Source organism: Microtus oregoni, unplaced genomic scaffold, assembly GCF_018167655.1.
Source record: "Microtus oregoni isolate MIOR12 unplaced genomic scaffold, Mior012 000010F_ref0000083, whole genome shotgun sequence".
Taxonomy (NCBI): domain Eukaryota; kingdom Metazoa; phylum Chordata; class Mammalia; order Rodentia; family Cricetidae; genus Microtus; species Microtus oregoni.
The window spans coordinates 19683769-19711198 of record NW_024543069.1 but is presented as its reverse complement, the minus strand read 5'-3'; the positions used below and the strand labels follow the sequence as shown (position 1 = coordinate 19711198).

Here is a 27430-nt window from a genome sequence, read left to right as displayed (position 1 = left end):
AGACATGTTGGAGGGCTGAGGAAGTCAGACAGGCCCAGGAAAAGATAAAAGGGGGCTTGGGGAGGTTTGGGATCTTTTCAATCTAGAAATGCTGTTCTTTGGTTTTTAAAGAGGTTTTTAAATCTGAATTTCTGACTCTCAAGTTTTTTTTTTATTAATACTAGAACAATTAAGGTAAACACATAACACGGCATTTTCTCCAAAACTGATGACATACTTGGACACAAAGCAAGCCTCAACAGATACAAGAAAATCCAAACAACACCTTGCATCTAACCTAATCACTACAGGTTAAAGCAGGGTATCAGCAACAACAGAAACAACAGACAGTTCATAAACTCCTGGAAACTGAACAGCTCACATCCGAACAAAAAAATTGGTCAAGACGGAAATTCAGAAAGATATTAAACTTTCTAGAAATGATTAAAATGAATATATGCTCAGACTTACAGGACATAATGAAAGCAGTTCCAGGAAGAAAGTTCATAGCACTAAGTGCCTATACTAAAAAAAAATTGGAAAGATCTCATACTAACAACTTAACCTCACACCTGAGAGTTCTAGAACAAAAACAGGCAAAGGCACCCAAGAGGAGTAGTCGGCAGGAAATAATCAAACTGAGGGCTGAAATAAATAAAATAGAAACAAGGAGAACAATATAAAGAATCAATGAAACAAAGAGTTGGATCTTTGAGAAAAATTAGTAAGAGTACAAACCCTAACCCAATTAACTAAAAGAAAGAGAGAAAATATCCAAATTAACAAAAGTAGACATGAAAAGGGGGATATAACAACAGACACCAAGGAAGTCCAGAGAAGCATAAGGAAGAAGTCAAGGAATCTTTATTTGCATATGATATAGCATACATAAGTGACCCAAAAAATCCCACCAGGGACTCCTAGAGCTGATAAACAGTTTCAACAAAATACCTAGTTACAAAATTAACTCACAGAAATTAGTAGTCTTCCTATATACAAATGACAAACAGACTGAGAAAAAAAATCAAGCAAATAACACCCTTCACAATAACCTCAAATAGTACATTATATCACTGGAGTAACTCTAGCCAAGCAAGTGAAAGAGTTGTATGACAAAGTCTGAGGCATTGAAGGAAGAAACTGAAGAAGATACCAGAAAATGGAAAGATCTCCCATGCTCATGGGTCAGTAGCAAACTGATTCACAATAGTAGTTAACACAAATAAAATGGCCATTCTACCAAAAACAATTCCCACACCAAACTGCCAACACAATTCTTCACAGATCTGGAAAGGACAATTCACAGCCTCATACACAGAAAAAACCCCAAGACAGCTCAAACAATCCTGACCAATAATGGAGATGCAATCACTCCTAATTTCAAGTTGTATTGCAGAGCTATCTAATAAAAATAGAACACCATTGGCAGAAAACCAGACATGTCTATCAAAAGAACTGAACTGATGACCCAGACATAAATCCACACACATGTGGACATCTGGTTTTTGATAAAGAAGCCAGAAATACACACTGGAAAGAAGACAACATCTTCAGAAAATGGTGCTGGTCAAACTGGATACCTGCACCTAGAAGATGCAAAAAGACTTACCACCCTGCACAAAACTCAACTCCAAATGGATCAAAGGCCTCAACATAAAACCAGATGCACAGAACCTGACAGAAGAGAAAGTGGAGACTAAGCCTTGAACTTAGTGGCACAGGAAAAGACTTTCTGAACAGAACACCATTAGCACAGGGACTGAGATCAACAATTAATAAATGAGACCTGAGAAAACTGTTAAGTTTCTCCACGGCAACAGACACAGTCATTCAGAAAAAATGGCAGCCAACACAATGGAAAAAGATTTTTCCCAACTCTACACCCATTAGATGACTAATATCCAAAATATATAAAGAACTCAAAAAACTAGATAAAGAAAACAACCCAATTTAAAAATGGGGTACAGAACTAAACAGAGAATTCTCAAGAGACTAAACTCAAATGGCCAAGAAACATTTAATGAAATGTTTAACATCCTTAGTCATAGGGAAATGAAAATCAAAACTAATTCAAGAGTCTGACAGAGCCGGGCGATGGTGGCGCACGCCTTTAATCCCAGCACTCGGGAGGCAGAGGCAGGTGGATCTCTGTGAGTTCGAGACCAGCCTGGTCTACAGAGCTAGTTCCAGGACAGGCTCCAAAGCCACAGAGAAACCCTGTCTCGAAAAACCAAAGGAAAAAAAAAAAAGAGTCTGACAGAATGGCTTGTATAAAAATCATAAGCGACAGCTCATGCTGTTGAGGATCTGAAATAAGGGGAACACTCCTCCATTGCTGGTGGGAGTGCAAACTTGTACAGCCACTCTAGAAACCAGTGTGGTGGTTCCACAGGAAGATGGGAACAGATCTACTACCTCAAGCTCCAGCTGTACCACTCCTGGGCATATACCCAAAGGATGCTTCCTCCTCCTACAGAAACACTTGGTCAACCATGTTCATTGCTGTTCTAATCACAGTAGTTGGAAACAACCTAGATGTCCCTCAACAGGATAAAGAAAATATAGCGCATTTACACAATGGAGCACTTCTTTGCCATTAAAAAGAATAAAAATTTGCAGGTAAATGGATGGAACTAGAAAAAAAATCTTGAGTGACCCACAGGGGATGGATGATACACATGGATATGGATACATACATACATACATACATACACATACACACATACATACACACACACACACACACACACACACACCCTCTAACCACCACAAGGGAAGCTCACAAGAGCTCACAGAGACTGAGGCACCATGCACTGGGCCTGTAGGTGTCTGCAATGGGTTCTTTCTCCTCTCTCTCTCTCTCTCTCTCTCTCTCTCTCTCTCTCTCTGTATTAAAGCTTTCAGTTCAGTGTTTTTATGGGATTCCTGAGTGGGCGAACAAGTGGGTCTCTGATTCTTGTCCCTTCTCTTGGGCTCTTTTCCCTGTTTGTTTGGTCCAATCCTGATGAACTAGTTTTTCTTCTCATTATCATCCCTTAGAAGCTTGCTTGTTTCTTAATCAGAGAAAGAAACTGAGCGGGTCTGGATAGAAGGGGAAGTGGCGAGGACCTGGGAGGAGTAGAGGAAGGGGAAACACTAGAGAAAAAAAGTCCATTTTCAATAAAGGGGCGGGGGAAGAGTCGTCGAAATACCTCATGCAGATTGCAGAGATACAGCACCTGAGCTTAGGGAATTAGGAAGCGTTACAGAGCTGGGGCTAAAAGCAAGCAACTTAATAAGGTGACCCCATAGCCTAAACCCTCATTCAAACCTTTATTTGAATATGCTATTTTAACTGATTTATAGCTGGGCAGAAGACCAAATTAAGTCACTCATTTTACTGACATGACTCTCAAGCCTAAAATTAAAATCTTCAGTGAACTATTTTTAATTTAAAACAGTTCTTGCCCTAAAAACTAATCAACAGTGAGGAGATGTGAAAGACAGCTTAAACAGCCTCAGGCAGAACAATTACTTTCATATTTAAAAAAACCCTCAGTATTATCATTATTTCCACCTGTAAGTTCAGAAAACGAACTCTTTGGTGGAGGACTCAGTTATAAAGGGGTTTACAAGTGGGACTGTGAGGATTTTTTTTTTTTTACGGGGTGGGTTCAGTGTAGGCAACAGGATGTTAGAGTACAATCAGGCAATCCTATCAGGCACGAAATAGATGAGGATATCAGTTTGAAAAGCTGGCTGTTTGACAAATGGCATACTTTTCGTGTGGACATTTAAAAAAGTTTTCAGAGACACACACTAATGTAGAACTAGACTCAGCTGTGAAGGTGTAAACACGGCTCAAACACAAACCGGTGGGGACAGGGTAGTGAGTGTGGACTTTTGCTCGCGGTTTGCTTCACCCCCCGCCCCCCCCCCCCCCGCCCCCAAGAGCACAGGGAACTCTCTAAATAAACCGCTGGCACTGAAGAAAAACTAATAAAGCCCCTGGGTGTCCACGTTAGGTCCTGGTGGACTCGAGTTCATCCCACTTAGTGACAAACAAACAGCAGCCTCAACTTCTGAGTCCTTCCCCGGGCCCTGGGAAACTGCGAGGAGAAGGCGTGGCTGCAGGATTTTCTCAGTACCCCTGTAGCAGGTGGTACGTCCCTGTCTTTGTAGCTGTAAACCCTAGGGCATCCAGATCTTAGGCGCTGAGTCCAGGACCGTTCCTGCCAAGCTTATTGCTGAAAACCGTCCGTTTCCTACCCCCACAATCCCCACCGCCAGCTTCCCAGTTTAAGTTTTAGTTACGTAGAGCTGCCCAGCCCTATAGAGCCTGCAGGGGACGCGGCGGCTCTGGGTTGGGAGAGTAAGGATGCTTGCTCCTAACCGTCAGCAAGTGACAATTTATATTGGCAAACATCAACCCTTGTTCCCAAAGAGGATAGGTGGGCAAGGTACGTGTATACACACACAGACAGACAGACAGACAGACAGAGAGAGAGAGAATATGAATGAATGACACCGGAACTCTGGAAGGTCACTTGGCAGATCTGCGGCTGGTCGTTGGGCTTACCTTACAGGGAAACAGAACTGCCGAGGCCACCTTCTCCATAGCCAGGTTCCTGATGCTGGGCGTTAGGGCGCCCCTGCACGTCGGGCAGCAGCTCAACTTCTGGCGGCATTGGTTACACACCAGGTGCCCGGCTTGGCACTGCAGAATCGGGGGCAGGACATAGTCAAAGCAGACCGGGCACTCGAAGAGCGAGGTCAGCTCGTGGTGCTGCGGGGATACCGGGCCGGCCCCACCGCCGGCGCCGGCGCCGGCGCCTGAGATCACCGCTGCCGCGGCGGGCACCGCGGACGAGCCGGGGCCCGCAGCCGAGATGGTGGCGGCGGCCGGGGGCGCAGCTGGCGACGGAGCGTGCGAGGTCTGAGGCGGCGGCGGCTGCTTGCTGCAAGGTTTGTTAGCGCTGGGGCCGGTGGAGGACGGGCGGCTCATCGCGCTCCGAGCCCACCATGGACCTGCGGGCGTCTGCCTGCCGCGGGGCCGCCCGGATTAAGGCGGTGCGCGCCCCGCGGGTGGCGGACTCCGGGGCAACGCCACGGCGCCCAGTCCGGGGAGCGGGGGAGGGCGCGGACCCGACCGGCACCGGGAGGGCGGGGACAGGACCGCGCTGATCCTCGCCGCGGGCGCCCGGAGTGGCCGACGCTCTCGGGGCTCGCGGCCGTGCGCTCTGCCCTCCTCCCGCGGCGCTCGGCTGCGCACAGTCCCGGCCCACTCGCTTCAGGAGCCGCAGCTGACGCAAGCCCCGGGGGCGCGCGCGGACGTGACGCTAAGACACGTGTGCGGCCGCCCCGGCGCGCTGGGACTGGCAGAGCCACCCCGCGGCTCGACGAGCTCCGCCCGACCCGGCTGCCAGCGCCGGGGCCGTTTCCTGCTGGACGACTCGACCGGCCGGTCGCCGCGCGCGGTCGCTTTCTGGGCGGTGGCGGAAGCCGGTGGCCCCGGGAGGCGACGTTGCCTGGAGTCCTTTGACCTTTCCCAGGGGAGCCACGCCGACACACGCCGGGTCTCCGGCTAAAGGGCAACTGATGGCCGGACGGGGGCGTGGGCGGCGCGCGATTGCGCGGGGGAGGGGCGGGACGGGGCGGGGGGGGTGCGGGGCGTGGAATCCCTACGTTTCTCTCGGGGCGGGGATGAGTCATCGGTGCGCGGGAGAATGCGGCGACCGGGCTGCTCGGCCGGTAGCCTGCCACGCGGGGGCGGGACCCCGAGTCGGGCGGGAACGGTTAGGGACGGAGCTAGTGGGCGCTTCAGGAGGTAGAGGGGGTTTTCCGTGGAAAGTCCACTGGCGAAAGCGACTTAGAATTGAGCGCCTCCGATTTAGAGAACCCTGATGTCTTGGACATCTCTGGCTGGATGGAGAATTAAAGTCTCCCAAGAAATACCAGAAGCGTGACTTGGGTTTTTGAGGCCCAGAACGACAGTAGGGAGACCCTCAGTCCTCAAAGACCTGAGTCCTTAATGTCTAGTCCCGGTCCAAGCCTTAGGCAAGCTCTGAAGCTTACCTGGGCTTGAGGGGGAAAGAAATGGGCGAGCTCAAAGCACCTGTTGCCAATCCTCATCTTGGCAGGACTGCTGCTGGCTTCCTTCTCGGTACTCTCTGTGCAGCCTGGCATGTGGGAGGTCTCAGAGAAAGAGCTTAATAAAGGGCGCACGGGGGCCCTAAGAGATGCCTCAGCTTGCTGCTCTTCTAGGACCAGACTTTGATTTCCAGCACCTGCAATTGTTTGTAACCCTAGCTGCAGGGGATCCGATGCCAGTTGGCATCAGTACCCGTGCACACAGACGCACATGCCCATAAAATAAAAATTAACCTTAAGCGGGGGTTTGGCTTGGGGGAGCAGAGGGCATCTCTAGCCTAACTTCCATCTCTAGTAATAAGAGAATCTACAAGGGTCTCTGTAGAGCTTGTTTCCAGACACCCACCCTGCAGGACCCACCCAAGTTACAGAAGCCTCAGAGCCTGGAGCAAACTAGATTTTAATAGAATGGATACCACCTGATCATAATTGCCTGGGGAAAAAAAGTTTTATGCTCGAACCGATGATGTTAGAACTGGTAAAGCTGGTAGGGTGTAATTTGCAGGAGAAACAGAAATTAGTCAAGACGCGGCAAAAATAGTGGCCCCCGTGACTTGGAGCAAATTCTTTGAATATCCTGATTTAGTTTGTACGTGACTGTCTGCGTGCACACGTGGGGGTCAGAGGATAGTTTTTGTGGAATCAGTTTTCTCAAGTTGTCTGGCTGGGTGGCAGGCACTCTGCCACTGAGCTATCTTCCCGGCCCCAATGTCCTATTCTGTAAGAGTGAGCTTAAACAGTTGAGGTGAGCTTTGAAGGAGTTTCGGGAACGCTATTCTTGTCGAACCTCATCCATCATAAGCACCTTGGAAATGTTAGCTGCAGCTTAAAATGCAGGGAATGTGGCTCAAAAGAAAAACAAAGTTAACTTTTGTAAAGAACCTAGGAAGACTTTCATGGGTGACAGGGTTATCTAAAACTCAGAGAAACTTACTAGGTATAAATGTCAGTGACCCACAAAATATTCCCTAGGATTTGTGTGTGCCAACGACTGTTCAGGCTCTGCAAATGGTTCTCACTCAGTTTACATTCTAGCAAGGACTCGAGGCCAGTAAAGCACTCAGCGGGGAAAGAGCTTCAGAAGCGTAGAGAGTACCTAGGCAGGGTGGTTACAGGACTGTCATCTCAACTCCTTGGGACACTGAGGAGGAGGCCATGTTCCAGGCATGCCTGAGTCACAGGGTGACTTCAAGGCCAGCATGAACAACTTAGCAATGCTGTCCTCAACCGAAAAGAAAGGTAGGGCTGTAGCTTAGTGGTGTGGTGCTGGTCTGGCCTATGCAAGGTCTTAGGTTCAATTCCTAGTAACGCAAAAAGGTAAAATACAGAGGGGGTATGGGGGTGGAAATACAAGGTGAGAAGGGAACACACGGGATAGGGCTGGGTGTGTGTAATGCAATGTGAGTGTTGTTGTATGAACAGCAACAGAATGAATAAGTCTAGGTATTTAGGAATCACTGGATTTTTTTTCTTTTTCTTTTTTAGAGATCTGTGATGTATTGAACTTGAACTTCTAGGTTGGTGCTGTGGAGTCTATAAAATAATATTTATTGAGCATCCACTATGTGGGCAAAGATGGCTTTTTGGATTCTGCAGCACCATATTATTGGATGGACGCTGTGGTTACAGTCGAGGAAACAGGGCCATTGGGAGTTTGGTTTGCTCAGGGCCACACAGCCGAGAAGGCTGGAACCTGCTCTGGAACCCTTATCTTTATCTGACTCCTACGTCACTGAGACGAGGCAATGAGCTCACTCTCTAGATAGAGTCAGAAAGCAGCTTCACAACCACAATGAACTGTGTGGGCCATGGTCACTGCTTCTTAGCCGGTCTGCAGAGAAAAGGTCGAGAAAAGGTCGATCCTGGTTATTAGATTTTCACCCTTGTTGAGCACAAAGAATGTAAGAGTGATGTCAGGAAATGAAAGCAATCTCACCTTTATGAGAGAGTATATGTATTCCACCCAAGTTAGAACCCTAGCAGTTGGAATTTATGACAGACTGCATTTCCCTTGCCTCTGACCTCTGGTCTCTGTTAGGAGTCCCCGTTCCTGGAATGTGCTAAAGGTCACCGCAGAAGTGGGCTCTTTGCCTTGTCTCTGTTGACAAGGGCTGTCACCTCCTGATAATTCAAAAAAAAGTATGGTTTCAGGGCTGCTGACGACAAAAAAAAGGAACAGGGAAAGCAGTTCTCTGCTGAGAGAATTCGGTTTCTAAAACTGCAACTGACCTATCAACTCTTACCCCAGCAGATGAATCACCTGGTACAGAGAACTGCTTTCATTTTAACCAAGGCACTCCTGATTAAGGTGACCGGGGTCATTAAAAATAAAAGGAAAAGCCAAATGAGAAGTCTCTTGGCAGTTACTGACAGTAGCCAAGGGGACAGGCCTGGTGGCCCAGTCACACCCGTGACCTCACATGCTGCTAGACTGGACTTTCCAGCCTCCCTTCTCTTCCCCGAGGGGCTTGCGTGAGAGAGGCGGTCTTTCCACGTGGGGAGCCTGAGCTCTTCAGAGAGCATTTAGCTCAGAGCTTCCACTCCGTGAGTATCCAGATGTGTGCTGTGTGCGGAACTGACTTGAGATGTTTTTTGCCCCGGGAGACATTGGTATTCTTGGGCCTAGGCTTAATGGGTGACCTTTTGGCTTCAGGAAGAGGGGGTGAAGCCTTTTGTAATATCTCGAGTCATGACTCATTTTCCACATCTGGATGAGAGGTGAACCTCCTCCCACCCACTGAATTTTAGATGGCCTGTCAAACAGGATACTTCCCCTTACCTGTCTCCTGCTCTGTGCTTTTTAAATATGACTTAAAATTTTTATTTTATGAGTATGGGCGTTTTGCCTTCATGAATATGTCTGTGTGTGCCTGGTGCCAGAAGAGGAGGAGATTCCCTGGAACTGGGGTTACAGAGGCTTGTGAGTAGCCGTGTGGGTGCTGAACCAGGGTCCTCCGGAAGAGTAGTCAGTGCTCCTAACCACCGAACCAACTCCCCGGTCCTCATGCCCCACTGAACCTTTAAAGCTGGGGATGTACTGGGGGACTTTTTCCCTTGCCTTAAACTCACAGAGTACACCTGTAGCTGGCCTGGTAGGAATAAGAACATGTGAGCTCGTGCCTTCTCCTGTTAGCAATCAGGCTACGGCCTCCAAGAAATTAGAATTCTCCTGGGACTCTCATGCTGCAAAAAGAAGGCTGAAATCTGGTCGAGCCAGAGTAGGAACCTGAGCTCTCACAGAGTTCTGGGAACCTGTCAGACCACTGTTCAGGAGAGACTGGGATTGAGACAGCCTTGGGCCGGTTATAGGCAGGTTCATACCTGGTTAGTCAAGTATACCACTGGTCCTTTCCCTGAACCTCCTGTCAGGAGCCCAAGATGGGCTTGGAGGTGTGGGTCGCTGGGTCTCTAAAGTGCTGACATTGAGTTTCTGTTTTCTTCTTTTCACTATTTTTTCTTTTTTGAATTGGCTTATTGAGGATACATGGTCAAGAGTCTGACTTGTTAGGAATGCCAGCGCCCAGGCTTTGACACTGATGACTCTGCTAAGAAATCTTATTTGAAACAAACAAACAAACAAAACAGAAACCAACAAGAACCCAGCACTTTTGTGGGTGAGACCCCATCTTGCCTTGACTGTTGAACACCATGCAGGCAGACAAGTAGGCCCTTATATCTGCAGCTCACAAATGGTGTGGTTTTGCAAACCCCGGGACTTCTGCAGTTAGGCAAATAGTTTGCATTTGCAGAGCCGAGCCTGGGAGGTCTTTCCTGTTTAGGTCTAAAAATGACTGGGGTGTGCTTTGGAGCTTGAAAACTTCTGATCGGGGAAACTTTATGGGAAATTTGGCGATGACTATGAGACCTCCTGGTCACAATGTTGGCTGTATAAAGCACCTCTGTTTCTGAGGGTAATTTCTACTGGCTCAAAATAAAATCTTCAGTGTATCCTGAACAACCGATGTGGACTTACTTGTTTGAAACGGACAGAATATTTTTTTTGTCTGTTTGCTTGCTTAGTTTGCTAGAAACTAGTTGGGCAGCACAGGCTGCCCTGGATCTGGCAATCTTCCACCCTGTGCTTCAAGAGTTGGGATTACAGGTGTAGGCACTGTAAGTGGTGCAATTCTGAAGTGTTGCAGTGCTGAGGGCTAAGGTTTCCCCAATAGGAGTGTTGCAGCTTTGAGGGGAAAGGTATCCTGGCAGCTGGGAGCCAAGGAATACCAAAAAGTCACACCATACAACAAACCTCACAGAAGAGATTTATTGGGAAAGACACAAGAAGGTGAAGCAACAGGAAACTGAGCAGGAGGCAGGGTTTCTCGGGGGCAGAGTTTTCCAGGGTGGGGATTGTTGGGATTTCAAGTTCAGGGTCTGGTGGTTTTTTGAGTTCAGGGACTGGTGGGTTTGTGAGCTCAGGGCATGGTGAGTTTTTAAATCTGGAGGTGAGTTTAGATCTTTTACCCTCTGGGTATCAAGAGTGGCTCTCTTTGCATTGTTTCATCCCCATACATTTCTCTAGTGCTGTTCAAGGACTTCCATATTTTAATTCTTTGATTCCTCAAACTGGTCTTTATAAGTTGGAGGTTTATGACGAGGCACAGAGTTGCCAGTTGGAGAGGATTCCTATTGGTTCTCAATAGCCACTCCTCCTGGAGTTGTCCCCATGTAATCTTTTCCCCTTTAGTTAGGACAGACTTTGCTTTAAATGACTAGAGTAGCAATAAAATGTCACTTGTGAGATGATATTACAAAAAAAGACTGATTTCTTGTTGTCTGTCCTTGTCTCTCAAAGCCAGCTTTTTCAAAATACTATAAATCAGGTGACACAAACCAAAAAGCATTTCTTTCTCACAGTTGTGTAGGACAGGAAGTTCAAGATCAAGGCCTGCAGGTTAAGGTCTGGTGAGGTTTGACAGTTCCCCTGACCTTTATACTGCGAGTAAGACGCATGCTCTTTTGGCATTCTTCATTAATTCATCTCTGCTATGACATCATCTCATTATGTGCCATCGTGTTAGGGGGTAGAGTTGCAGTATGTTTTGAGGGGTATAGGTATTAGGTCCCTACTAGTCTCTGAGCCTTCTTTGTAGGTACAGCCAGCTATCATCTTGTACATAACTTAGTCAAAGAGCCTCAGGGCCAGGAACCCAAGTATCTGATCATCAGTCAGTCAGCAGCCCTGCTGACAGTGAGTGAGTCTGGGAGCACCAGCCAGTGAGCACCCCTGCCGACAGTGAGTGAGTCAGGGAGCACCAGCCAGTGAGCAGCCCTGCCGACAGTGAGTGAGTCTGGGAGCACCAGCCAGTGAACACCCCTGCCGACAGTGAGTGAGTCTGGGAGCACCAGCCAGTGAGCAGCCCTGCCGACAGTGGTTGAGTCTGGGAGCACCAGCCAGTGAGCACCCCTGCCGACAGTGAGTGAGTCTGGGAGCACCAGCCAGTGAGCATCCCTGCCGACAGTGGTTGAGTCTGGGAGCACCAGCCAGTGAGCACCCCTGCCGACAGTGAGTGAGTCTGGGAGCACCAGCCAGTGAGCACCCCTGCTGACAGTGGTTGAGTCAGGGAGCACCAGCCAGTGAGCACCCCTGCCGACAGTGGTTGAGTCTGGGAGCACCAGCCAGTGAGCACCCCTGCCGACAGTGGTTGAGTCTGGGAGCACCAGCCAGTGAGCACCCCTGCCGACAGTGAGTGAGTCTGGGAGCACCAGCCAGTGAGCACCCCTGCCGACAGTGGTTGAGTCTGGGAGCACCAACCAGTGAGCACTCCTGCCGACAGTGGTTGAGTCTGGGAGCACCAGCCAGTGAGCACTCCTGCCGACAGTGGTTGAGTCTGGGAGCACTAGCCAGTGAGCTCCTCTGCCGACAGTGAGTGAGTCTGGGAGCACCAGCCAGTGAGCACCCCTGCCCACAGTGAGTCTGGGAGCACCAGTCAGTGAGCACTCCTGCCGACAGTGAGTGAGTCAGGGAGCACCAGCCAGTGAGCACTCCTGCCGTCAGTGAGTGAGTCAGGGAGCACCAGTCAGTGAGCACTCCTGCCGTCAGTGAGTGAGTCAGGGAGCACTAGCCAGTGAACACCCCTGCCCACAGTGAGTGAGTTGGGGAGTGGATTCTTAAGCTGAGCTTTGCGGTTACCATAATTCTAGCTGACAGTTGATAACTACTGTGAGATCAGGAGCCAAAAGCCCACCTGAACTGAACCTCAGAAAACAGGGGAAAGCCTACTTACCATTTTCAACCACTGTTCCTAGATAAGTTGTTACACAGAAGTGTGTAACTAATATACCTGTCCAAATTCACGGATTATGTGTGAAAAAATAAATGCAAAATGTAAAACTTCTAGTTTGTCCCCATAGTGATTTTTTATTATGTATGTAATTATGTAAATCTATGGTTACAATTTAATGAATATTGAATATAGTTATAAAAAAGAAATTGATTTCCAGCAACAATGTAATTCTTACTCTTATTAAAATATAAATTTTAGAGATTTATTTTTCCTTTAGTTGTGTGAGTAATTTAAATTATATATACTACTTGTGTGCTTACTGCCTGGAGAGTCTTGAAGAGACTCAGATTTAAAATTAAATCTATAATTAAATTCTTTAAATTTAACATATAATATTTAGATAATTATTTTTATTTTAGGTGTGTGAGTAATTTAAATTATGTGTACTATTTGTGTGTTTACTGCTTGGAGAGTCTTGAAGGACATCAAGTTTCTTGGAACTGGAGTTAGGTTGTTATTAGACACCACATGGATGTTAGGAATTGAACCCAGGTCCTCTGTAAGAGCAGCAAATACTCATAAGTTTGGAGCCAACTCTCTAGCTCCTAAAGTTCATGTTTTTAAAATGGTAAATGTGGTGGAAGATGTGATTAAATGCAGTCATCCTTTAGATTGGAAACAGTTCCAATGTCTCTCAATAGAAAAATAAACTATAGAAAGCCAAAGAAAGTCACCTTACAAAATCCTGTACAATTTGAAAAAGGCTTTTTAAACTGATTGTTACTTGAAGCTAAAGCCCCAAACCCCAAATAATTCTAATTATGTAAAACAGTCACACAAAACCAAGCTACTGTAAAACATGGAAAGGCCCAGAAGAAGGTGAAGGACAGCCGGCACAGAGGGTAAATAAACACAGGACTCCTTTTGCCTTCTCTTTCATTGGCTCTGTGTTTTCTCTTTTTCTTTTTATGCAGTGAGAATTTATGCATGCATTTTTTTTTTTTGTGTGTTCCTACAAAAAGATGACCTTGCTTTTTTGGAATCATTTAAAGTAGAATTTATTTAGCTGTGGGGTTGGTACCACAATGGTGGTACAAACAAAATTAGTCAGCCAGACTAGCTGGAACTTGCACTGATAATAGTCTTTGGGTCTGGGAGGTGACTTGCTGAAATCTTTAGACTGTGTATGTGTGTGGCGCGCGTGCGCACACATGCAGATACCACAGACATCAGAAAAGGGTTTCAGATCCCCTGGAACTAGAGTTTTGTATGATTGTGTACTACCTAATGTAGATGTTAGGAAGTGAATTAGGGTCCTTTGGAAGATCAGCTAGTGCTCATAACTGCTCAGTTATCTCTTCAGTACCTGAAATTGGTGACTTAACAAGGATAATTCAGAGATGGCTCAGGAGGTAAAATACTTGCTGAACAAGTGTGTAAACCAGAGCTCAATACTCAAAACCCACTTAAAGGTGGAGGGAGAGAAGTGAATCCACTTGATTCTTCTCTGACCTTAAAATACTCGCACACACCACCACCACCACCATTACCATCACCATTACCACCACCACCACCACCATTACCACCACCATTACCACCACCACCACCACCACCACCACCATTACCACCACCACCATTACCACCACCATTACCACCATTACCACCACCACCACCACCATTACCACCACCATTACCACCATCACCACCACCACCATTACCACCATTACCACCACCATTACCACCACCACCATTACCACCATCACCACCACCACCATTACCACCACCACCATTACCACCACCACCACCACCACCATTAAAACTAAAATTCAAAAACAGAATGAGAGTAGAACTTGGAAAATGAGAGGGGGGGGGGGGAGAGAGAGAGACAGAGAGAGAGAGAGAAAGAGAGACAGAGAGAGAGAGACAGAGAGAGAGACAGAGACAGAGAGAGAGAGAGAGAGAGAGAGAGAGATGGAGAGAGCGCTAGATAAGATGGATGGCTTTGGGGTCTTCCTGGGTCAAGCAGAAATTCAGCCCCAGGCAGGGGCGAGGGTGGAACTATGTATGACCTGTGGTAATACAAAGATTACCAGCCAGGGTCAAAGCTTCACTTCTTGGAGAGATAATTGCTTAGAGAGGCAATGATATTGAGAATGGCTAACTCTTACACAGCACATCAAAGCTTCACTTCTTGGTGAGGTAATTGCTTTGAGAGGCAATGATATCAAGAATGGCTAACTCTTATACAGCACATTCATCATTTAACCCCTGTGAGGACTGTGTGTGCTCTTATTTCATTTTATAGGTGAGAGAAGCAAGGATCTGAGTTTAGCACTTCATAGCAGCTCATATAGCTGGGCAAGGCAGACTCCTGATCTGGAGGTAGGCTGCTGCAATGCCAGTGTGCACTTTAAATATTCCGCTCTCTTGCTGGGAATGCTTTGTGAAGTCTAAAACAGTGTAACTGTTGCAAGGAGGGGCCACTTGTTTGTCCCGGCTTCCTGGCTAGCTTACACCAGAAATAACCACACAGAAACTGTATTAATTAAAACACTGCTTGGCCATTAGCTCTAACTTCTTATTGGCGAACTCTTACATATCAGTTTAACCCATCTCCATTAATCTGTGTATCGCAACGTGGCAGAGGCTTACCGGAGATTCTAACTGGCATCTGTCTCAGGCGGAGGATCCATGGCTTCTCTGACTCTGCCCTTCTTCCTCCCAGCATTCAATTCTGCTTTCTCTGCCTACCTAAGTTCTGTCCTATCAACTAGGCCAAGGCAGTTTCTTTATTCATTAACCATGAAAGCAACACACAAACTAAAGGACCTCCTACACCGTTTCCCCTTTTCTGTTTAAACAAAAAAAGGCTTTAACTTTAACATAGTAAAATTACATATAACAGTTATCAAACAAGAATTACAGTTACAATATTTATATCTACTTTAGCTTTTATCATAACTAAGGAAAACTGTAACTATAGATTCTTTAACTCCATCAAAGACTCCGGAAGGCTATAATATTACCTAAGTAAACAGGAAGTGCATTGTAAGCAACTTCCAAAACTCTAGAATTGACAAAGACATCTCATTGCATGGACAGTCATCCAAAGTTCTTCTGTACCATTGGGGCATCCATCTTTAGCCTACAGGCCCATAGTATCCAGTAGACTTTTTCATGAAGCAGGGAATTTCAAAGATAGTTTAGTCACTTTTTTCTGTATCCTGCAGAATGTCTCACAGACTCTTTCATGAAACAGGAACCCCAATGGATCATCTCACCTTTAGGCAAGTTCAGCAGTCATCTCTCTATAGGTACTTCATGTCCAGTGAAGCTGTCTAGGCAAGAGCAGTTTCTTGCCCAATTGGCACCCAACATGGCCAACTAAATCCACAACACACATGTTCACGTGTGCACATGTGTAGGCCAGAGGAGGACATCAGATTTCTCCTTTTATGTCTCTCTGCCTCATTTCCTTGAGACAGGGTCTTGCACTGAACTGTCTGTCTAGGCTAAGTTGTCAGTGAGCTCCTGAGATCTGCCAGTCTTTATCACCCCCTCCCAATGCTAGAAGTGCATACACTTTCAGCCATGCCTGGCTTCTTACATGGGTGCCGGGAGCTCAACCACAGTTCCTCGTCTTTGAACAGCCAGCTTACTAACTAAGCCAACTCCCCCAACACTTACTCTCGAGGTTGAGCTGCATGATACTGCATGCACCGGTATCAGGACTGGTCTTAGATTCCTATCCTTAGAGAGTTTGCGAAGTGAAGGGAGGCAGAGAGTAAGAGTCCTAAGGCCCACATGCCTGTGTGGGTCATGGGGTTCCCCAGAGGGCTCATTTATGTTGCATGTGGGTCACTGAGAACCATCAAAACTTGACATGACCTCCAATAATACTTTTTCTTCCTTTGGTATCAGTTTCATCGCATTAAAAACCCAGTTACATTGATGCTGTCGTTGAACCAGAACAAAAGAGGGCACTAAAAAAAAAGTCCTTGATGCCACATTAGGTAGTAGGTGATTTTTAAAGTTAGTTCCTCTGGGTGTTAGTTCGTCTGGGAGAAATTCATAAAAGCTAGAGAAACCCGTGTATGCATCTTTCTCTCAGACTTTCCAGGTTCCCACAGACACGCTGTTTTTCTCTATATCTTCCATGGATTTAGTGGATGGCTGAGCAATCACCCCTATATTCCTGCTGGGACTCCGGAGTTGTCCTCTCTCTCCAGCCTAGCCATGCCTCTGTGCCATCTTGAACATGTGGCACTGTCCACCGTCCTGCCTGCACCAGGCCCTTCCTGTCCCAGTGACCTGTGCCCTTCTTCCCACCACCCTCACTAGCTTCTTCGCCAATTCCAGGACACACGGAGAGCCCCAGTGAATGAGTAACGGGCCGCCGCGTGTTAGGGCAGGAATACAGTTTGTCCTATCTGAAACTCTGGTTGACGATCGTCACTGTCACCGTGGCAGTGTTAGTGGGGGAGGGGAGGGATGGGGGAGGCCTTCAGGAGGTGATTGGTTATTAAAAGGGATTGATATTCTTCTCAGGGAGCTAGAGGCAGTTTCTAGAAAGCCTGCCCCTTGTGTGTTTCCTCTTCCCCAGACTCTGCTGCCTTTCTGGTTTTCTGTATATGAAACCTTCAGTCCACAGACACTGGGCAGATTCTGGTACCAGGCTCTTAGATCTCCTAGTTTATAGACATGTGAGCCAAAATAGACTTGCCTTCTTTTTAACTCACCTAGTCTTGGGAGCTGTCATCCTTTGGCATCTATGGAAAACGGGTTTTTAACCTCATACCCAAACCCATGCTCATATGAACTTGAACAGAGTTCTCATATAACCCCCACAGCTGCATAATCTCAGGTCTGTGTACTGTTTAACGTGCTTAGAACAGAACAAACGCAGAGCCATTCTGACAGTGTGGTTGTTATACTGTCTCCTGCAGGGAACAACGTCCCACTAAGCCAAACGGAAGGTCTATACATGTTCAGTACAGATGCTTGTCCTCTCAAGTATTTCCCATTCATGGTTAGTTGAATCTGCAGAACAGAACCTGCTAGTGCAGATGCCGACTGTATTCTATTGTAGTGATGTGTAATGCGCTCTGCAACCCAGAGGAGTCAGACACAAGTGTTGGGAGCTGTGAACCCCCAGATCCTGAATTTCTTGTAAACAACTTGTTTTCCCCTGATCTGAGTGCCTGCAGCTGCTCTGAGCACGAGACCCTCAGGAGTTCCTGATGGCAGGAGAATGGTTTCTGGTGCATTTGGCTGGGGCGTGGCTATCCCTATATAAGCTGCCCCCCGAACACAATAAAGGGACCATTCTTGGGGCATTCCTGTTTGAAAAATGACCCGTGTCTCTGTCTGTGAGCCTTTGTGTGTGTGTGTTTCAGTCTCCAGCCCCTTGCCTGCAGATGGGCATGGTGCGCCGCACACAAACATTTGCTGTATTGGACCATTCACCCTGTGTCAAAGTAAATGTTTTCTCTGTGCTGATCTTGGGTTCAGTCTGCTGTGTCCTTTTGTGTTTGCACAAGATGGAACTTGTTTCAGGCAGATTTTGGGGTGTCTTGCCTGGAAAACTAGGGAAGGCAGTGCCAGCAGGCCTGTGAACCCAGAACCAGGTGCTTGGGAGCTCCAGTAAGCAGGCAACGTATGCTTTCCAGTTCTTTCCGTGAACAATTGACTGGCTTATTTCTCTTTCTGCAAACTGGTTCTTGTTGGTTTTTAGAACACAGTGTCAAAAACAGGTAGCCTGCAGATTTTGAGATACAGCTTTCTATTCTAGTTCTGGAAGGACAAAGCATCTTATATCTTAGGTTCAGGTTCCAGTCTCAGGAGAGACCATTTGCTTGACCAGCCTAGGCCAGATAACTATTCCCAGTGCAGCTGGCTAAGGCTGGGCAGACAGGTTTTCTGTGAATATGTGATTATTGGTTCCTTGTTGGTAGATGGGAAAAAAAAACATTTTAATGAAGGAAATTTAGGGCTGTCCTGATGCTCCAAAAGTTGTCCTATATATTTTAAGAAAAGTCCTGACCTGTGTATGGCTCCTCACCTTTGGAGAAATTAAGTGGTGAGTTGGTATTAATACCAATAAATATGAAATGTGTGGGTGAGTTTAGGAAATAATTTTGTAACCTAACATAGAAGTATTATCTTGACTTTGAAACATACGGCTTTGAGTTTTTTTTTTTTAATTTATTTATTTATTAAGGATTTCTGCCTCGTCCCCACAACCGCTTCCCATTTCCCTCCCCCTCCCCCGATCAAGTCCCCCCCCTCATCTGCTCGAAGAGCAATCAGGGTTCCCTGACCTGTGGGAAGCCCAAGGACTGCCCACCTCTATCCAGGTCTCGTAAGGTGAGCATTCAAACTGCCTAGGCTCCCACAAAGCCAGTACGTGCAGTAGGATCAAAAACCCACTGCAATTGTTCTTGAATTCTCAGTATTCCTCATTGTCCGCTATGTTCAGCTAGTCCGGATTTATCCCATGCTTTTTCAGACCTAGGCCAGCTGGCCTTGGTGAGATCCCAATCGGTTAGCGCGCGGTACTTATACGGCTTTGAGTTTTGTATGGCACAGGCACTTCAAATGAGAATATAGAGGTGTAGGGATAAGTCCCGCCCCTTAGGGGGCGTGTTCGCCTCGGGCTAATGTTGGCCCATAAATTTGGCAAGCATGCTCCCAGCCGTCCCTTTCTGCTTTCCTGGTCTCCGCGGGAACGGTGGTTCTGTAAGTCTATTTCGCCATTAAAGCTTTATATATTTTTACAATCTGTCTGCATTCATTTACGCCGTTACACAGATGTTCTTAAAAAGAATAGGGAAGGTCGACGAGACTATTGCAGGTACATTTAATTTTGAGCCATGGGGGTTAAGATTAGGGGGCTTTACTGGTTACTTGCCTTGCTGCTGTGACAAAAGCCACTGAAGCAAGGAAAGGCTTGTTTTGGCTCTGGGTTAGAAGAGCCACAGTCCACTGACATGGGGGTGGTTTGGCAGCAGGAGGAGGGAGTGGATGGTCACCTTGCATCCTCAGGAAGTACACTGCGGTGGGGGCTTGTGTTTAGTTCTCTTTTGTTTTATTGTCTGGACCCCATGAAAGACTACCACTCACATTTAGAGTAGACATTCTTTCCTCGTGTAACCTAAACTAGATAATTCTTCACAGATATGCGCAGGGATTTATTCCCATGGTGACTCTCATGTATTGACAATCAAGACTCCCATCACACAGTAAAGAATGGACTTTGAATCGGAAGGGAGTAAACATAAAATAAGCAAGTTAATTATGATCCACTAATGGCAGGAAATTAAAGTGGAAACTGGCTGTGTTCTGGGGTCATATGGCTTTGGGTTTGGTTCCTGTGGCTCATGACATCATCGACAGTAATAGACCTGGTGTGTAATGGACTCCTGTGTACAGCGTTCACTTCCACTCTTGATAAATGCTCTCAAGTGTTGCTTCCGGCAAACACTCCGATTTCGGTAAGATTGCCTTCATAGCTGGAGATCAGACTCATCATCCAAACCAGGCCACCCATATAACACCTGCCCCAAGACACTTCGATCCACTGGAAATGGTTGCAGTTCACATACAAATCTATGACACGTATGATATGAACGGTACTTCTTTACGTGTGATGGTTTGTACACTACCCAAGCCATTCATCCAACCAGGTAGAGTGGTCTACCTGGCCACAGAAAAGGAAATGGAAAATCTCCCCCCGCCCAGGTAAGAGGAAGTAATCACGCCTCACAAAAGGTTTGTCTCAGAGTAAGAAAGAGCCAAGAGGAGGCTATCCAGCCCATGAAGTACATGCAACCCTTTATCCAGTCATGCCTGAAGCAATAGAATTACCTCTGAATTTGTATTAAGTATGTTATCAAAAATTGTTGAGAAAGATAGTTCACCCATGCTAGGTTCCCAAGGACATATGATCCCACAATGGATTGCTTTATTAAATCGCTGTGTTAAGATTTAATTGACATACAATTCCCCGATCATATTTAAAGTGTAAAATTTGGTGATTTTGACACCAGCGATACACCCGAGATGATAAACTAATTGCATTTTAATCACAGTTATTATTTATTTATTTATTGAGGCAGGGTCACATTGTGTAGATCAGGCTTGCCTCGGACCGAGAAAAAGACACCTGCCTCTGTCTCCTGGGTACACATTAAAGGTGCATGCCAATACACCTAACATTTTTAATCTTTTATCACGGAGCTACTCAAGCAAACACAGTAGCAGATGGGCCCTCTACACCACATCCACATCCAGCCATTTTTTTCTTTCATTTACCACTTTCCTACATTTTAATTTTGCTGAAATATTTTAAATTCCAGATATGACATTGTTTTACATGTAAATACTCCAGCCTTTATCTTTTAATAGATTAAGACTTATTTTTTATGCAATGAAGGCACAGTAGCATTATCAGCTCCAAAAGCATAATAATATATCGTCCTTTAAAAAAATCATCTTTAAAATATTATCTTCTAAAAAAAAGTCATTCTCTGGAACTGGCTACAAAAATGTTTTCCATTTGTTTTATCAAATCAAGTTTCATGCCATATCTGAGGTATGCATCTGAATGGTAAGTTCCTTAAGAGTCTTCATTATATGTGAAATGATATCTCAGATATACTAGCCAAATAAAATATACTTTAAAATTAATTTTTGCTCTTATGATGTGGACACTGATAAATTCAAAATCACACATGTGACTTGTATTATAGTTCCTTCCTCTGTGCTGTGTTCACTGGGCTTCTTCTTGGTAAGAACTCTTCTGGGGTGACGTGGACTTCTTGCATCGTATCTGGAGGTGTGTAGTACCCTGTTGCCCCCTGATCATAATGCTAAGATTGCTCACTGGTTAGGAGAAGAAAGGCAGGACCTTCTTGGGACTGGCCTGGCACTGCTGCCGAGATATTGCTGTTTCTCCATTGAGTAGCTCTGTCTTCAAAGAGCGTCCACTGTCATGGAAGGTTTCCCTGTAGGTATGATGGAGCAAGATGCAAGCAAAGTAATGCTGAGCACGCACAAACGGTTGTTCCGACTGTAAATCCTATGTGGCTCCAGTAAGTGGCTGTTGCTTCTCCATGAGCTACAGCCTTAATTCCACTTCCTCCCTTCTGCCTTTCAGATGGGAGTTAAAAATCCCAGGGAGGTGCACACCTGTGATCCCAGCACTTGCGAGGCAGAGGCAGACAGATCTCCATGAGTTCAAGGCCAGCCGGTCTACATATAGCAAGTTCCAGTACAGCCAGGGTTACATAGAAAGACTGTTTCAAACAAAACAAAAACCTTACTAAATAACTAAATAGATAAAATTCCTGATGATATAATCCTTCATTTCCTGATGGGATCACTTAAGCACAGCTAGCTCCTTTCCTTGAACTCCATCCCAAGCCTTAGAGTCCTTTCCTCTTGTAATAGGAGCGGCGGGGCTGCGTCCCTGGCACCCGGCCGCCCACATGACTAGCTCTAGCTTATGCCCCGAAATAATTACACGGAAACTGTATTCTTTTAAACACCGCTTGACCCATTTCTATCTAGCCTCTTCTAGGCTAACTCTCGCACCTGGACTAGCCCATTTCTAATAATCTGCTGTAGCCCACAAGCTGGCTTACCAGTGAAGTAATAGGGGCGGCAGGGCTGCGTTCTCAGCACCCCCGGCCGCTTGCCCGGCTAGCTTATGCCCAAAATAATTACACGGACACTGTATTCTTTTAATCACTGATTGGCCCTTTAGCCCTAGCCCTTACTGGCTAATTCTCACATCCCGATCAACCCATCTCTAATAATCTGTGAGAACCGGTCTTACCGGGAAGATTCTAGCCTAGTCCATCCTGGGTCGGAGCTTCATCCCGGGAGCGGGGCATGGCATCTCTCTCTGAGGCGTCTGCTCCCGAGAGAGCTGTCGAGTCTCTGAGCTCACTTCCTCTTCCTCCCAGCATTTTGTTCTGTTTAGTCCTCCCACCTATCCTCTAACCAATAAAATGGGCCAGGGCAGTGCCTTTATTAGCCAATGACCTTCCTCCATCATACCAGGAATGATCTTAACCTGCGTCTGTCTGGAGAGGGAGAATCATGGCAACTCCCTGACTCAGCTTCTTTCTCCCAGCCTTCTGTTCTGTTTACTCCTCCCACCTATGTTTTAACCTATGAGGGCCAAGCAGTTTCTTTATTGCTTAACCAATGAAATCAACAGATTGATATATGACACTCCCCCATCACTTCCCCTTTTTCTGTTTAAACAAAAAAAGGAAAGCTTTAATTTTAACATAGCAAAATTACATATAGCAAAACAGTTATCAAGCAAGAATTACAGTTACAATATTTATATCTATTTTATCTTTTATCATAACTAAGGAAAACTATAACTATCCATTCTTCAACTCTATCAAAGACTCCAGAAGGATATAACATTTCCTAAGCAAACAAGAAGTCCAAAACTCTAGAAATGACAGAGACATCTCGCTGCCTGGACAGTCACCCAAAGTTTCTCTGCACGGTTGGGGCATCCATCTTCGGCCTACAGGCCCATAGTTTCCTGCAGACATTTCCATGAAGCAGGAAATGCCAAAGACAGTTCAGCTACTATCTGCTGTGTCCTGCAGAATGTCTCGCAGACTCTTTCATGAGTCATGAACCCCGAAAGACCATCTCACCTTTAGGCAAGTTCAGCAGTCCTCTCTCTGCGGGTTCTCTGTGTCCATTTTATGCAACAGTCCAGGCAAGAGCAGTTTCTTGCCCAAATGGCTATCAAACCCCATAAGGATCCTCTTCGATGCCCATCTTCCTCTCGAAGTAGATTGGTGCCGCCAGGAGCAGATATGTCTCATTGTCATGAAAAGTCCTAAATTATCAAAATATTTTAAATGCCATATTCTGTAGCCTTTGAGAGATATGAAGAATGCCTATCTGAAATATATCTCTATATATGTAGAAAATCTAAGTAACATGACTACAAACTTTACTATCATCAATGATTATCCATTAGCAACCTCTATTTCCTATTATATATTACATTTTAAAAATGAACTACACAATCACAACACCTTATTCAAGATCAGAAATACATATATACATAACAAAATTGACTGTAAAATCCATACCAATGCAAATTATTCATACCTATATCATTTCCCCCTTTAAATGTAAACGAACATTTATAAACAATATTTTGGGAACATGGGCGCAGTTTTTTCTCTCCAAACTGCTTCCTGCTGAATGGGGGCATCGTTAATTAGGTCTTTCATGGTATAACCTGTGTGCCAGGGTCATCTCAGTTGGCAGTTGAGTGAAGTAATTTTTTGAGGGTGTTACAGCAACCTTTCAGGAGGGTGTGGTCTATCATACCAAATTGGAATAGAAGAAATCCACAGGGTCTGGTCCTCTGTGAAAACAAAAGAAGACCCTCTCCAAAGCATCATATCCTTAGACCCAAATTTTGAAATCGTAATACCCTTATATCCATTCTGGTTTAGCTTGGCAGCCCATGTAATGAAATGTCTCTCTGTACTTAGCTCCTTTACAGTCAAAAATTTTAAAGAAAACACTCAGTCGGTAGAGCATGAGACTCTTAATCTCAGGGTCATGGGTTCGGACCCCACGTTGGGTGCCATCTGTTGTAATAAGGAGCGGCGGGGCTGCTTCCCGCCACCTGGCTAGCTTTATACCTGAAATAATTACACGGAAACTGTATTATTTTAAACACCGCTTGGCCCATTTCTATCTAGCCTTTTCTAGGCTAACTCTTGCACCTGGACTAGCCCATTTCTAATAATCTGCTGTAGCCCACAAGCTGGCTTACCAGGAATGATCTTAACCTGTGTCTGCCTGGAGTGGGAGAATCATGGTGACTCCTTGACTCAGCTTCTTTCTCCCAGCATTCTGTTCTGTTTACTCCTCCCACCTATGTTTTAACATATGAGGGCCAAGCAGTTTCTTTATTGCTTAACCAATGAAATCAACAGATTGATATATGACACTCCCACATCACTTTCCAAAACCAGAGACTCCACAGTTCCTCTGTTGAATGTTGTTCCTCTCCCAGGACAACACAACAGAAACACCTCTCCTGTTCCAGGCATCTTTTTGGAGGCACTGCAGTGGCTCCGGTTGATCGTGGAAGTCTCATCTCCCACTATAATGCCTATGAAGTAGACTTTTAAGTAGGAATTCAACCCAATGTTGTTAAGTAGAGGGAGAATTCCATAGTCGGCAGCCATTTCTCACCCTTATGAAACTGTATATTATATGTAGTCCAAACAGGTACTGAAATCTCTTTAGAACAGACCTAAGCCCATTAGTTTATTGTATCAGTTTTTGAAGTGTGCTCTGGAGAGAAAAGTATCCTACGAACTGGGAGGTTTAAGCAGTAGCCTCCTAGTGTCCTATACTTCTCCGTGCTAGAAGTTCAAGTTATAAGACATGCATGCTGCTGAGGGCTGTGAAGCACCCCCTACCCAGCTTCTGGCAGTTGGCGTGATGTCTGCTTCTGGGCTTGCAATAATTATTTTATACCCTTCCCTCCTTATGTATCTGCTTTCTCTAAGTTTCCCCTTTTATAAGAACACCAGTCATACCCATCTTGAAGTCCCCTCCAAAGGCCACAGCAGAGTTGGGTTATCTCTGTAAAGCCATCAGCAAATGCCTTTCTGGGGGATGTAATTCAACCCCTAATTCATCACGATTAGCATCTTCGGAGTTGGTGTCGCTGGCCACCACTCTCAGAGACAGCTAGTGGTGATACTTCCTAACAATCTTTCTATAATATTATATAATATAAAGAAATATAATCTTTTCTATTTTATACTTAAAGTGAGTCTTCAGTTGTAACAAGTTTTCTCTAATGTAGTCAGATTTTCTTTTGTGGGGTCACCACCTCCCCTATAACAACATGGAGACAATATTAATTATGAAGTCTTGGCCTTAGCTTTGTTTTCTAACTAGCTCTTATAACTTATATTAAGCTGTCTCTATTAACCTACATTTTGTCATGTGGCTCTGGTACCTCTGTTCTGTACCATATGTCCAGCTTCTTCAGAGTGTCTGGCGAAATCTGTGTGCCTAGATTCCTCCTCCTTTCTCTCTCTCAGAAATCCTGCCTATCCTTTCCTGCCTAGCTATTGGCCATTCTGCTCTTTATTAAGCCAATCAGAATGCGCCTGAGGCAGAGATACAACTTTACAGTGCACACAAATATTCTACAACATTCGGTCAAATTCCTGCACACATGTAAATATTTCTGGTGTGTGAATTTTCCCAGGGAGATGTGAACAAATATCTTTTCCCATTATAGAATACTAATGACAGACAAAGTCTAGTTTGGGGAACCAGAGGGCTAATTGGGAATATCTACAGGAGCATAGGTGACGGGCTGCTCACAGGAACCAAACAAAGGCATCGGTGGAAAGTCCCATTCCAGGTTAGATGGCAGCTTCCCCAGAGTTGCATAGATGGGGTCCCCTCTTCAGGTTTACTCCGTGCCCCTATATTTTCCAATACCTTTCAAGATCACATACAGCTGGGGTAGAATACAGATGAAAGCCCCAGAGTATAGAAGGTAACAGCTGGGATCTCAGGCAGGGGTCTAATCAACCTTCTCAACACCTCCTTTTGGGAGTGAATGTCAACTGACCTCTTTTGGGGATTTCTTACAGGTAATTATGGCTGCTCTTTAAGATGACAACGGCTGTTATGCTTGGCGGAGGACAGACTCGCACAGCTTCGTAAATAAGTGTGGATTGACAAATAAGCCCAGGGACCGTTTGCAAGTATAGTCACAAATTGTTAGGAAGAAACCCCAGCTTTCTCTGTAGACATCTCTCTCTACCCCGAGTAAAGGTTCCATCTGAGTTTGGTGCTTCAGCTAGAGGAGAGAACTAAGTTAACTCTGCAGTAATATCAACCAACCAGGATTCCTAGAAATAAGGTTGGACCAAGAATCGTTCCTAGTCAAACCCTGGTTGCCGTTCGTATGAAGGATTTATAGATCTCCAGAGGAACCTTCAGACATGGGGGCCCCAAGCAGGGAGGCGTCACGAAGGACCAGGGATGATGAAAGGAAGCTAGAGAGCTGGCCCAGGAGGTCTTGCACAAGCTGATGACTTCTGCCAAGCAAGCTCGTTGAGCAGCTCGGGTTCTTACATACTATTTCCAGGGGGAAAATGGTCAGGGTCAGCAGAGAGCTGAATCTGACAAGGAGAACACAGGATGTCTCAGACACGACTGCCCTAGGACTGATAACCACAGCATGGGGGAAGAATTGAATCCCCAGAAGCTGCAGCCTTGACTCTTTCCAGGCCCAGGCTTCATCCTCAGACCAGACTTCACCAAGTCTCTCCCTTGGCAAAGACGGAACTAGCATTCCATTTATCCTTTCACCAGGGATTCTGAGAAAGCCTTGGGTTAGGCTGACTCCCCACGGTTCGTCATGATGGTGAAGAACTGAGTTATCTCTAGAGCAGGAGAGGACTGGCTTCACCAGTGGCAGTCCATTTATAGTATCCATTATATTAAGTCACTACTCGTTAATTTTTAAGCAAGTTTTAAGTAATTACCAATGAAGGCCTATTAATAATGTTTATCGTGATTAGCAGTGCTTCCGGTGTTGATGGAAAGTCGCTGAGGCCTGTGGTAGTCTTCTCTGTTATGTGGTGTTATGTGGTTAGATGTTGTCATAGAATTCTTGATTTGAGTGACTTACTCTCCCTAGAGCGTAGGTTAAGCCTTAACAAGCTCACATTTTTATATCCCTCTGTCAGAGCTGAAGGGCTTAAAGGTAACTTGCAGATGTTGCAACCATGTCACCCACTTTCAGAGAGTACTTGGAAGGATATGTAGTAGCTAGAAGATCAGAGTATAAAGGTCATAAGTGGGGGTGTGTCCTTTATCTGCCATTTAGTGGCCGTGAATAAATCATTTCCATTCTCTGGATTTCAGTTTTGCTATCTATAAAATAAAAGTCCTAACTTAAATGTCCCCTTAAACTCTTTGCACCACTCATACAATGCAATTCCAAGATCTACTAGATCATAAATTCATAGAATTCAATTCCAAGATCTACTACATCA

The 27430-nt window shown here is 45.6% G+C and overlaps 1 protein-coding gene across 1 annotated transcript in view; it reads right to left on the bottom strand.

The window, feature by feature from the left end:
• Positions 1–5476, bottom strand: part of Siah2 (siah E3 ubiquitin protein ligase 2) — a 28329-nt gene extending 22853 nt beyond the window's left edge. The window contains exon 1 of the mRNA XM_041659578.1: positions 4538–5476. Within this exon, the coding sequence (XP_041515512.1) occupies positions 4538–4963 (426 nt within the window). The 5' untranslated portion in view covers positions 4964–5476. The remainder of the gene's footprint in view (positions 1–4537) is intronic.
• Positions 5477–27430: the final 21954 nt, after the last annotated feature.